Here is an 11,825-nt window from a genome sequence, read left to right as displayed (position 1 = left end):
AAAGGCATTAGGCACGTCTGCAGGCTAATCCGGCAGCAGCGACCGGCGGCTCTTCAGTTCTCCAGAGTTGCAAAGGCTGGGCGATGCACGAGCCCGCGCTCCGGAGTGGTAAAGACTAGGGCGATGCAGGAGCCCGCGCTCCGCAGTGGCAAAGGCTGGGGCGATGCACGAGCCCGCGCAGCAGGAAGATGCCGGCTCCCGACCGCACCCACGCAACCGGTCCCGGACTCGGTCGGGTTTCCCGGTGCCGCCCTTCTCTCCGGCGAGTAAGGTTCATCCCTTTTTGTCGTCTCTTAATAAAATCCTACCCTCGCCCCTCAGGGGTCTCAAGTCCGCGCTTCGTTTCAGCGCGGGCTGGCTGAGAATGTTCAGCGGACGAGACACTCAGCTGCCCACCGCGTCGCCGGACACGTGGGGACAATGCCGGAGCGGTTCCGCGGAGGAAGGCGCTGTTCTCAAGCTGGGCCCTTTTTACCCACCTACTACGCTCCCTGTCTCCAGCCAGCTGGGACCCCTTCCTCTTCTAAACCCGAACGCTACGCCCTCCTTCCCCTCCACTCGCGATCGCGGTTTCCAACGTGGCACTGCCTGCTGCGCATACTCTGTACGAGCGCGCCGGGGGCCGGAGGGGCGGAGCGGGCGCGGTGACGTCAGCGCGCACGGCGCCGGGGTGGGGCCGTGCCACCGGGCGGCGGCGGTCGGGGTGCCCGCGCGGCGCGCGCGCTCCTGGCTCGCTCGCTCTCTGCACGCACACGCGCTCCCACACGCGCACTCCCTCCTGGTCCGCCAGCTGCGCCGCCGCCGCCGCCCAGCCCCGCGGAACCCCGGTGGCATCATGTCTTCGCCTCCCGAAGGGAAACTAGAGACTAAAGCTGGACACCCGCCCGCCGGTACTGACTCGTTTCCGCTTTCTCTCGGGGGCGCCGGGCGGGGGAGGCCCCGGAGGGTCCGCGTGCCCCGATGCCCGAGCGCGGGGCGCAGGGGAGTGCGGGCGCCCGCGGCGCGCGGCCGGCCGCCGGTGCGGAATATCCCCGCCGCCCCGACCCGCTGCGGTTGACAGCCCCCGGCCCGCGCCCGCGAAGACCCGCTGCCGACGTGCGCGCCACGTAGCGTACCTGTGGCCGTGCCTTGCAAAGGAGCGCGCCCGAGCCAGTTGCACAACTTTACCGGACAGTGTGAGCGTTGTCGTTTACCGAGAATGTTCAGATATTTTTTTAAGAAAGAGTAACAAAAGTCTGTGTTTTTAGTATCGGGATGGTTAGTTGTAGCCTGACAGCGTAGGGTACTGATGAAAGAACCAAAGGAGTATCACTGATAACTCAATATGACTTCTCTTACCCCACTTTCTTTCACGTTCAGCTTTTTCTCAGAAGTGGCTTAAAAAAAAAAGAAAAAGAAAGAAAGAAAATGCTAAACTTCTGAGCCAAAGAAGCTAAACCCAGGAAGTAGCCATCTTTCTTAGAAAATAGGAATTTAAGCAGCCTTTATGTTCATGGTGGCCTCCTCTTCTCTGTGTTCACAGTTCCTGTTTGCTCTGACTTTGTCCAGAATGGTTGATTTCCATTTCTGCTGCCCTTTAAAATGACAGTGGATCCATATGGAAGGATACTTGGTGAGCAGATCAGAGTACTTAGGTTGCAGAAGCCAAGTCACACCAAGGTTCGGGGTTCTTTTGGGGTCTTAATTGCAAACATTAGTACTAGAGACTCTTGTCTTTTTCTGACAGAATCCTTGGAGGACCGAGGCTTCTTTTTGTGGCACATCTATGGCCGTGTAGTAGTGAAGAATTCGTCTCCCACTGTAGGACACAAATTCTCTGCCTCATCACAGGGAATAGGGACAATTCTTTAAGTATGTTACACTGCAGAGTAGGATTATGCTTCACTGGTGACAGCTGCCCAACAGCAACAAATCTAACTTGCTCTAGAGTGAAAAAATGGCTAACTGTTCAAAAAGGACTTATGAAGCTTGTGTTAGAAAAGTGTCCCGCTGTAATAGGAATGGCTTTGGGAGCTTTTGTGTCACATTGGCTTAACACCAAAAACAAAGAGCCCCCCAGATTCTGGGAGTGTGCTCAGTAATAGAGTACCTGACGCCCTGCTTGCTGTCCTTAGCACAGAAAAACAATACAAACTCAAGCAAAACCACCCTCAAAGGGATTTCCTATAAGGATAAATGATCTTTAATTTCTACAGCAAGAGGTCCCTGCCTGGCTGCCTGTAACTCTGTGCTTCAGTGTAGGGAGGAGCACCTTTATTTACACTGGGTGGCAAGACTAACCCTCCAGAACCTTGCAGTAGCAGTCTGCCTGACTGAGGCTGTCCATTCCCCCAGGGTAATGAATTCATTCAAGTGTATTTGCTGAAATGATACCAGATCAAAGTAGCAGTAATTACATTGCATACAGAGACATCCATATGGAGATTTTTCAGATCAAAACTATCAACTGTACGTATTAACTCTGGGAGAAATTTTCATGCAGAATTCTAATTTTGCTTGAATTGTAAACTGCTAGACTTTTAACTTAAAAATAAATGGTTTATTTATGCCTAACAAGAGCAGAGGCAATTTATTTGCGCCTATGTATCAGTGAACTTGGGTTCCAAGTGTTGAGGGAGGCCACTTCACTTCTCTGGGTCTCAGATTTCCTCATCCATGAAATTCCAGGATGGCCTGAAGATCTTCCTCTGGATAAGTCACCAGGTTCTGCCTTTGCTGCTATGACTATTCCATTGCTTTCAGCCTCCCTCCTCAGGATCAGAGCCCCCAGGACAATTAATTCCACAGTAAACACCAGGGGATTCAGTGCATACCTTTTAACTGTGGGGCCCAAGTCTAGCAGGAGTGCTTTGGGTAGCTGTCACTGTCACTCAGCATTTTCAGGGCCAGTAAGACTTGGCCAGAGTTGAAGGAAGAGCCCAGGGCTCTTGGCCCAGAGGCCTCGGAAGACAGGTACTTGGAAAGTGCAGTACTTGGAAGCTGCAGTATTGGCCACTCAGCAGTGCCCTTGGGAGGCGCGCTTTCCCCACCCTACAGAGAACCTGTGCGCAAGCCTCTTCCCAGGAAGCTCCCCGTGTTCTTCAGCCTGGTGTTGCCAGAGAGTAGGCCATGCTGCAAGCCACTGTAATTATCATCACAGATAGCCACGAGCATAATTCATAAATCAAAATAATTGCCTTAAAAACTTGGGGAACACTTTTATAAAGTGCTTAAATTGGATAACAGACTTGTGCTTAAATCCTTAATCAGAAATAATAAAGTTCTCTTACAGTGACTGCCTTGCTATTCTTTTGTGTTTTCTCTTTATTGCTATCTGGACCAGATCCCTCTTCCCTCTCCCCACAGTAGTCCCGTTTTCTTTATTGCACTTACTTCCACCTGTCTGCCTCTCTTCTCCTGGCTTCCAGGGCTGGGTCTCATTGGTATCTTTAAATCCCAGGGCCCTCCCCAGGCCCGGCACAAGATATCAGTAAACAGCTTGCTCCTGGGAGTGACTTCAGGGCCTTTCTCACCTTTTATTCCCCCCTAGCATGCTCGACCTGCAACTTCCCCGTCAGACCTCTCCAGTGTGTGCTGATGGTGCAAGGGGTCCCCTCCACTCACTCATGCTGCAGAGTGCAGGAAATGGTGACTGTCACTTATGGAGTGTAATACTGTTCCAGCACAGTTCTAAGCATGTGGCACTTTCATGAAATTAGTAGTCACCTTACCCATCGGGACACTGAGGACAGTGTCATTTAAAAAACTGAACTGTTTGGAGTATGTCTTGCTGACTCTGAGCCAGTAACGAGGGGACTACTAGCCTGAAGGGCCTTTGCCTCCCACATCCAGAAAGGGGACCCTGTCACTTGCCAGGTGCCGCCCCCCTGAAGGTGTGAGATTATTGGGGCAGTTTGTAACGGCTCCTGGTTAGCATGGGAGGAAGGCCGTGTGCAGATACGAAGTGTCCTCACTTGAGAGCAATGGATGGCGCTGCACCATTCTGCCGACTCTTTGGAGAAGGAATCCGTCTTAGTGACTGGATTCCCCACCACTGCTCTCCTCTACAGAATATTTGCAGAGAAACGGGATGAGAACGCTTATTTTACAAGAGTGATTAGCACAGTTAAAATTAGCGAGATTCCTTGCCATTTCATCCCACAGCGGTAATAGCATTCCATACAGAAAGGAGGACATAATTACAAGCCACGCTGTTACTCATTTCTGCCAGTCTCTGTAGGGTTTGGCAGTGATATGGATAAAGTCTCTTCTGTAAATACATGTTGCTGGCCACATTCCCCCGCCCCCATTTTTCAGAGGGGCCAAAATTGTGTGTCAGTGAAGTCTCGTAAGTCTGATGTGATAGCGTTGAATGTTACTAATATTATATAGCTTTCTTCAAAAAGTAGATGGCATCCCCCATAGTACTAAGTCAAGTGACTATTTAAAGTAAAATGGTAAATAGATCAGTTTGCTATTTTTAGTAATCAAAATAATTCAGTTCTCTGTTTTATTAGCCAGTGGGTCATGAGTTAAGGATGCTTTATAGGTTGTCCGTCACATTTCTCCCTGAATTATCTTCCTGTGGGAAGGTTTGAAGTTATCCAGGCCATTCTGTTGCTAGACATGTGAAGCTCCCTTGTCTTTTGTTGTATTAAGCATCTAGTCACAGACTGCCCAACAGGGTCCCGGTGTTTTCAGCTGGTATGCTTTTGCTCCCAGCATGCCAAGGGGAAAAGACCCTTCAGTTGCTGCACCTTTTTTTTTTTTTTTTCCCTCCAGAAGCTTCTGATCAGGCTGGACCACAGCATTTCTAGATTTTACCACTATTCCCTAACCACCTTTTTTTATTTTCCCCTTCTGGCACCTTCTGTGTGTGTCCTTTCCATTTCAGCCGATGCTCTGTACATTCTGACTTGGTTTTGTGAATGGTTTTCCCTTCCCAACCTCAGAAGTCTTTTTACTTATGTAAAGACTATTCACTTTTGTAAAAAGTACTAGATTGGGTACACTAAGTGAGCTGAACAAATCAAGGTAGATTTCTCCCCTGGGTGACATTTTACGAGGAGTACAGAGGCCCAGACCCCTCCTGCTGCAGGACACTGCTGTTTCAACGCTGAGCCTGCAGAGGGGATAAGTGTAGGTCAGCGTGCTTCGGGCTTTCTGGTGGCCCCTGCGCGTGGCCTGCTCTACTGGGTTAGTTTCTATGACTACTGTAGCAAAACACAATAAACTTGGTTGTTTAAAACCACTGGAAACTTAGAGTGATTATACACATGGTCGTATTTATTTAAAGTCAAGTGGGAAGTGGGCCCCTGTGTGTGTTTTGGTAATAATTCAGTTCTTTATGATGTTACAATTCTGGAGGTGAGAAGTCCAGAAGAGTCAAGGTGTCTGCAGGGCTGGGTCCTACTAGAGGCGCCCAGGAGAACGCTCTCCTGCCCACAGTCCTTGTGACCCTGCTCCATCTTCAGAGGCCACCGTGGCTGCTTATGTCCTTCTTTCATCGCAGCCTCCAACCCTGACTGACGGCTTACCTCGTCCATGTTTAACGACCCTCATGATCATGGGGGGCCTCCCGGATGACCTCCTTATGTTAAGATCCACTGCTTAGCATCCTACTCCATCCACAGCCTTGATTCCCCCTTGCCATAGAACACATTAAGCTCCTGGGATGACAACATTGTGCTGCCCACCAGTCACTTTTCCCTGGAGTGACAAACCTCAGCCAGCAGTCTGTAGTGCCAGGTTTCTCCCCGGCACCTCCAGGCAGCGGCTCCTACTCTCCCGTGGATTTTTTAGAATTAATTTCTCTCCCTAAACTCAAGGTTCCCCACACAGCTGTCCCCCACATTCCTCAGCTTGAAGGGGTGTAGTTATCTGACAGGGTCCCCTTCTGGTCCCCACCCAGTTTGTCCTTGAGGTCAGAGCTGTGTGGTGAACAGAGCACACTCTGTGGGAGACACACCCAGCCTTTCTGGCTGAGTCAAAGCCCTCAGGGCCTTGCGGGTCACACCATGTCTCTGAACTTCATTTCCACCCCTGGAAAGTGCAAGGAGTCGCCCTCTGTGGCCCAAGTGTCTTAGCAGCTGCACAATCTGCGATTCTAATGCACAGTAGCAATTTCCCTTCCTTCCTCGGCTTCCTTAGCCATTTTGCCACCTGGGGTGCAAGTTCAGCGATGATACAGGGGCTCAAGTTTTAGTACAGGCCGTTATTTCCCCGTGTGCATGTACCAGAAAGCCCCTGTCCGGCCCACAGTGGAGAGGGCCTCACTGGGATCCCCCACAGCTGGTGTCTGTTTTCAGTCCAGATGTTAGAACCCAGTGTCCGGTGGGTTCCCTCTGCCTCTGGCCTCTTACCCTGACACTTTGTCCTTACAGGAACCGGGTGATAAACTCCATAGAGGGGTCCTTGACTTGCCAGTGGCTCACCCCTCGGACCCTAGTGCCACTTCCCTACTAAACTAGATGCCCTGTGCCTTTCAGGAGGCTCACCCTCTAATCTCACAAGCCAGGTCCCATGCCATCCCTTTGCTTATCTGTCACTACAGTGCCCTATCTGAGAGCGTGAGGTTTAATCCTAACCTACAACACTCTGGTTGTTTTCTGTTTTGTTTTCTTTTGTTCTTCCTACCAGGATGATCCTCTTGGAATATTTCATTTCTTGTAGCGGATTAGCGTCCCTTTGAATAACATTTCAATAGCCCTCCTCAGGCAAGAGCAAAGGTAGTGACACTTCTAAGCCATGCTCAAGTCTCCACAGTCAGTGCTTTGGGGACATTTGTGTGCATCCACAATCCTCTCTTCCCTTCTGGCACCACCTGGGAGCTCTTGTGGCTGCTGAGGTACTGAGAGGTCCTGGGAAGACCCTTCTCCTCCCCACCTCCATCTTCCTGCTATTGAGTTTTCTAGCTGGCCATTGAGCCTTAGCAATAGCTAGTGCCAGTGGCTCCCTCTCACGGGTCCCTCCTGGAGGTGATAGAAGAGTCAGGACCTACCTGTAGGCCCTGGCTTTGTATCACTGAAGAGCCTCCATGCTCTGCTTCTTGGAAGGAGCCCCAGCAAGGGAAGGTCTGCATGTGATCAGGGGAGCAGGCTCCTGGGTCTGATCCTGCCGTGCTGCCGGCTGGCTGTGCATGCTGGCTGCTGCGTCAGGCCCAGCCCCATGGGGAGCTGATGGAGTGGGACCGTGCGCAGCAGTGGTCAGGGCAGTGCCCGCACAGTGGCGACAGAGAAAGTGGACGTGGGAGGATCATCCAGGATCCAGGTTCTCTGGAAGCTTCCCTGCTTCAGGGGTGAGTAGTGGTGACTACCCGGTGATGGCTGGCTGGCTGGCCACATGATCAGCACACAGTGGCCAAGTACTTTGGAGGCTTCCCTTCATTCCTTAGTGACCTGGAGGTCATAGGTTGGTGCTGTCATTGATACCACTGTTTACCGGTGACAAGTTCTGCTTCCTCAGGTGTTGAAGTATAGCATCAGAGAAGCACGCCAAGGCAAGCATATGAAGCAGGTTTTATTTACAGGTAATAATAAGACTTCTCCCAGGAGGGAGAAGGGGTCCATGGCTGATGAGTCCCAGGAAGTGAGCGCACCCTACATCTTTTTTATAGGTTAAGGTCTCCTGTTCTCCGGTTCTCTCCCCACTTATCTCTCTCCTTCCTGCCTACGTGACTAGGCCCAGGAGATGCCCGTGACATAGCAAAAAAAGTGAGAAGCAGGTGGCAGGGGAAGGGCCACAGGGAGATTCGGGCAGGTAGAGCCCAGGGGGCATTAATTAGCAGCTCCTTGCCTGCAGCTTTTTGGGAGTTAGGCAGGTAACCTTGGTAATCAAAAGGGCTCTGATGCTGACATTCCAATCTGCCAGGGGCCTCCAACTTCCCAGACTCTGGTGGCCTCCGTGCCTTGATTTGCCCAGATTTCCTCTTCTACACTAGCTGCCTGTCCTCAATTCCGGAGGAGACAAGCCAGCACCAGGGATCTGAGCTCCGCAGGTCTCCAGGCACACGATCCTAATTTGTAAAACCTGCCTGATTGGTTCAGATGTGCCCAAAGCTCAAGTGAGAGAAGGCAAGAAAGTTCAGAGGTGAAATAATTGTAACCTAATATGCATGGATTTCCCAATAGGGGTTGTGACTGGCAGATGGGGTGTGGCTAGAGGGGGTGGGTGGCCGGGAGTGTGCCTTTGGGGTTTCTGTTTTGTCCGTGAGGGGAGCTGTCTCTGTCTCCCTTCTCTCCTGCTGGTCCTGTCCTGACCTGCATTCCTCCACCACACCCTTCGGCCATGATGTGCTGCTCGCCTCCAGCCCTGAGGGTCCTGAGGAATGGAGCTGGCCATGTGTGGGCTGAGACCTCTGACACCAGAGCCTCAGATAAACTTTCCCTCCGCTAAAACTGTTCTCGCCAGGTGCTTTGGTGACAGCGTGAGAAAGCTGACCAAAACGCTGTGTGGTGAGACTAGCTGCCAGTTCCGCACCTCCCGTGTGTCAGGCCCTGCTGGAGGTGTTTCAAGGATGCTAATTCATAGTCCTCAGCTGTCTTGGGAGGGAGGGATACTGTCACTCTTCACAGAGGGGGACCCTGAGGCACAGAGAGCTTTGGCAGCTTGCTCAGGCACATTGACACACGTGCAGATGCCTGTGCACACACATGCACACAAACACGCAGGCAGACCCGGAAGCTGAGCCCAGGGGTCCGGCCCCAGTTTCCATGTGCTTCACCTCTGCAGAGCACTCTTGCTGAAAGGCAGGTTGTTATTTCTTAAATTTGAAGCTCTTGTTTGAATAACAACCGCCACAATAAAAATTTGAGTTTCTTTCTAATGTCTCTCATGAAAATACCTAGATTTGCAAATAGTTCTACAGAGTTTTCTGAGAAAATAATTCTGCCATTGTAGTTTTACCAGTGGAAAGTTCTTGAGACACAGATACGACAATCACAAGAAATATGTGCTGTCATCTTTTGGAGCAGTTTTGCAAGTTAAAATGAATCTGTCTCAGCCTTGAATTATTATTATTATTGCCACTTTTTATTGCTGCATTAATCACCAAACATACTGAGAGAAATTAATGAAGTTAATTGTTTTTAGAAACAGAATTAAATGCAAGTGCTAATGCTGGCCGACTAAGCCCTGACCGTGCCCTTATTTCAATGGGAGACTGGACAGGCCTTTCCACCAGAGCTTCCAGACAAGTTATTTCAAATGTCACCTTGATGCTCATCATCAGTTTTTTTTTGAAGTTAGTTTCAGAGCCCTTTTTACTTTTAGTTTATATTATACAGTTTAAATGTTTTATGTCTGCAAGTTGAAATTGATTTCGAGATTTTTTTTTTTTTTCCGATGCTGGGGATCGAACCCAGGGTCTTGTGCTTGTGAGGCAAGCACTCTACCAACTGAGCTATTCCTCAGCCCCAGAGATTATTTTTAAATAGGCACGTGAATGAGTTTGCTAGGGATGCCATAACAGAATGTCAAGTCATTTCTTTCTCACGGTTCAGGAGGTTGCAAGTTCAAGATCAAGGTATGGGCAGGAGTGGTTTTTCCTGAGGCCTCTCTCTCTTTGGCTGGCAGTTGGCTATTCTCTCTGCCTTTTTCCTGTGCACATGCATTCCCTGCATCTCTCTCTCTCTCTCTCTCTCTTTTTTTTTTTTTGTACTGGTGATTGTACCCAGGGGCACTTAATCACTGCACCACATCCCCAGTCCTTTTTATGTTTTTATTTAGAGACAAAGTCTTGCTGAGTTGCTTAGGGTCTCGTGGAGTTGCTGAGGCTGGCTTTGAACTCACAGTCTCCTGCCTCAGCCTCCTGAGTTGCTGGGATTACAGGGATGTGCCTCTTCTGACGTCAATCTTATTGGATCAGGATCCAACCCAGTTTTAATTACCTCTTTAAAGACAGTCTCATTCTAAGGTGTTAGGACTTCAATGTATGCATTTTGAGGAAACATAACAGCATCTTTCATCAATTTCTAAAAGGCATGGGATCAAGGTGGCGAGAAAAGGAAAATGTATTCTACCTTTGATGGGACAGTTCCTCTAGGCTCTTCCTTTGGTCAAAAACATTCATAATTCTCAAATCCCTTATTTCAAGAGAGTAGAAATTCATCTTACTGTACTACAGAATGTTATTTTCAAACTCCATTTCTAATGTGGTAACAGACTACATAAGCTGGGAAATCTTAGATTTAAAAGCTGTCCACTAAGAGTGAATTCTTTTTGTCTTTTTTTTTTTTAATCTGAGTTTAAAGTGAGGGAACTCTTTAGGAACCAAAAACAAGGAAAGAACTGAAATCCAGACAGCATGAGAGTTGGCCCACATAAGGCAGGGAGTGGTACCCCAGGCCCCGGGATAAGGCTCGATGCTCAGAAGTCAAAACCTGGGGGAGACCCAGTGGAGGGGAACCTGCCCAGCAACACAGTGGAATGGCAAAGATGGGCCATCCCACCCTTGGGTGTCCACGTGGGCACAAGACTCCTTGAGAATTTGTAAATGTGGCCTACCTCAATGTCTTGGGTTCAAATTCACACTGTCTGGTCTGGCTGTTCCATTCTAAGAAATTCTAAGAAAGGACTTCCAGGCTCCTTCCTCTTGATCTAACAGAAACACATGCAGCATTTCTCCAAAGAATTGCCTAGGCCCCATAAGATCCTCACTGATAGGCCCGGTGAAGACAAGGGCATAATCCAGTCATCAGCACAAAAGCAGGAATGAGCAGACAAAAACAAACAGGAGGCTGAGTCGCTAGGGCCTCAGGTAACAAAATAACTGCATATACAAGTGTGCCCAGATGACTAAATGCTTTGTAATGGGGAACTTGAGAACCAAATCAAACCCTATCAAATAAAGACCTGATGAGTTTGGGACAACAAAGCATAAGCGCTAGCAGTCTGAGAAGCAGAATGATTAAAAATGAACTGCTGGCATAAGAAGCGAATCACCGAACAGGATTCCATTTCTTTCTTTCCAAAGTAGAATGTGCCCTCTCCATGGAAGAAGCAGTGGGCCCTAGGGAGATTTTAGTTCCAGTCCCAGACCAGCATCTGCACTGTTTAAACACAGCCCTCTATTTTACTTGCTCCCTGTTTTGTCCTCGTCTGTGGGACAGCTGCTAGAGTACCCGTGGCCCTGAGAATCCAGCATCCTGGTCTTCCTGAAGTCCGGGGCTGGCGGGGTCTCCCAGGGAAATTGAAGACTGATTATCTTGGAGCATGTGAAGCGAGGTGACTTCACATTCTCCTTCCTGTTTTTCAACCTCTTAACTTGCTTTAACTTTTTGAATCAGCAAGGTCCACCCAAATTTGGAACACCAGAGGACCTGGAGGGACACATGGACTATAGTGTGGAATGTGGCGGCCTAGTGGCTGGAGACTCAGGGGTTGCCCTAGTGGGGCGAGGCTGGGACTCCGTGGGGCCTGCAGCGGGAACCGAGGCCAATGCAAAACCCTCCTCGCCATCCAGCACTCCCCCGCACTGCTGTCCCCTCCGTTGTCCCCATCTTAGGAGGTTTCTCCCCTTTCTGCAGATGAAGTGGTGTGCTGGCAACCAGTGTCCATGTAAAATAACAACTGCTTTAAAGGAAACAAGAAAAGAGTTTACTCCAAGCCAAATAGGAGAGACTGTGGTCCGGGAAGTGACACTGTCACCGTCGGGGAATGACAGACTTCACAATGCAATTTTTATAGCCACAGAACAGAGGAAGTCCTAATCAAAACATTTAGCAAATGCTTGGTGGGGCATCAGGTAGGCTGGCTGCAGCAGAGTGGGAAAATCTTCCCTGTGGGTTCCACCTTTACCCTATGCATGCTTGGTAGTGACTATGTGTCTGCAGAGCTTAGTGGTTTAT

The 11,825-nt window shown here is 49.7% G+C and overlaps 1 protein-coding gene across 2 annotated transcripts in view; it reads left to right on the top strand.

The window, feature by feature from the left end:
- Positions 1–687: 687 nt before the first annotated feature.
- Positions 688–11,825, top strand: part of Dap (death associated protein) — a 61,486-nt gene continuing 50,348 nt past the window's right edge. For both annotated transcript variants that reach the window (XM_047555599.1, XM_047555600.1), the window contains exon 1: positions 688–890. In XM_047555599.1, coding sequence (XP_047411555.1) covers positions 836–890 — 55 coding nt within the window. In that variant the 5' untranslated portion in view covers positions 688–835. The remainder of the gene's footprint in view (positions 891–11,825) is intronic.

The sequence above is a fragment of the Sciurus carolinensis genome, chromosome 6, assembly GCF_902686445.1.
Source record: "Sciurus carolinensis chromosome 6, mSciCar1.2, whole genome shotgun sequence".
Lineage (NCBI taxonomy): Eukaryota > Metazoa > Chordata > Mammalia > Rodentia > Sciuridae > Sciurus > Sciurus carolinensis.
This window is presented reverse-complemented; position numbering and strand designations above follow the sequence as displayed.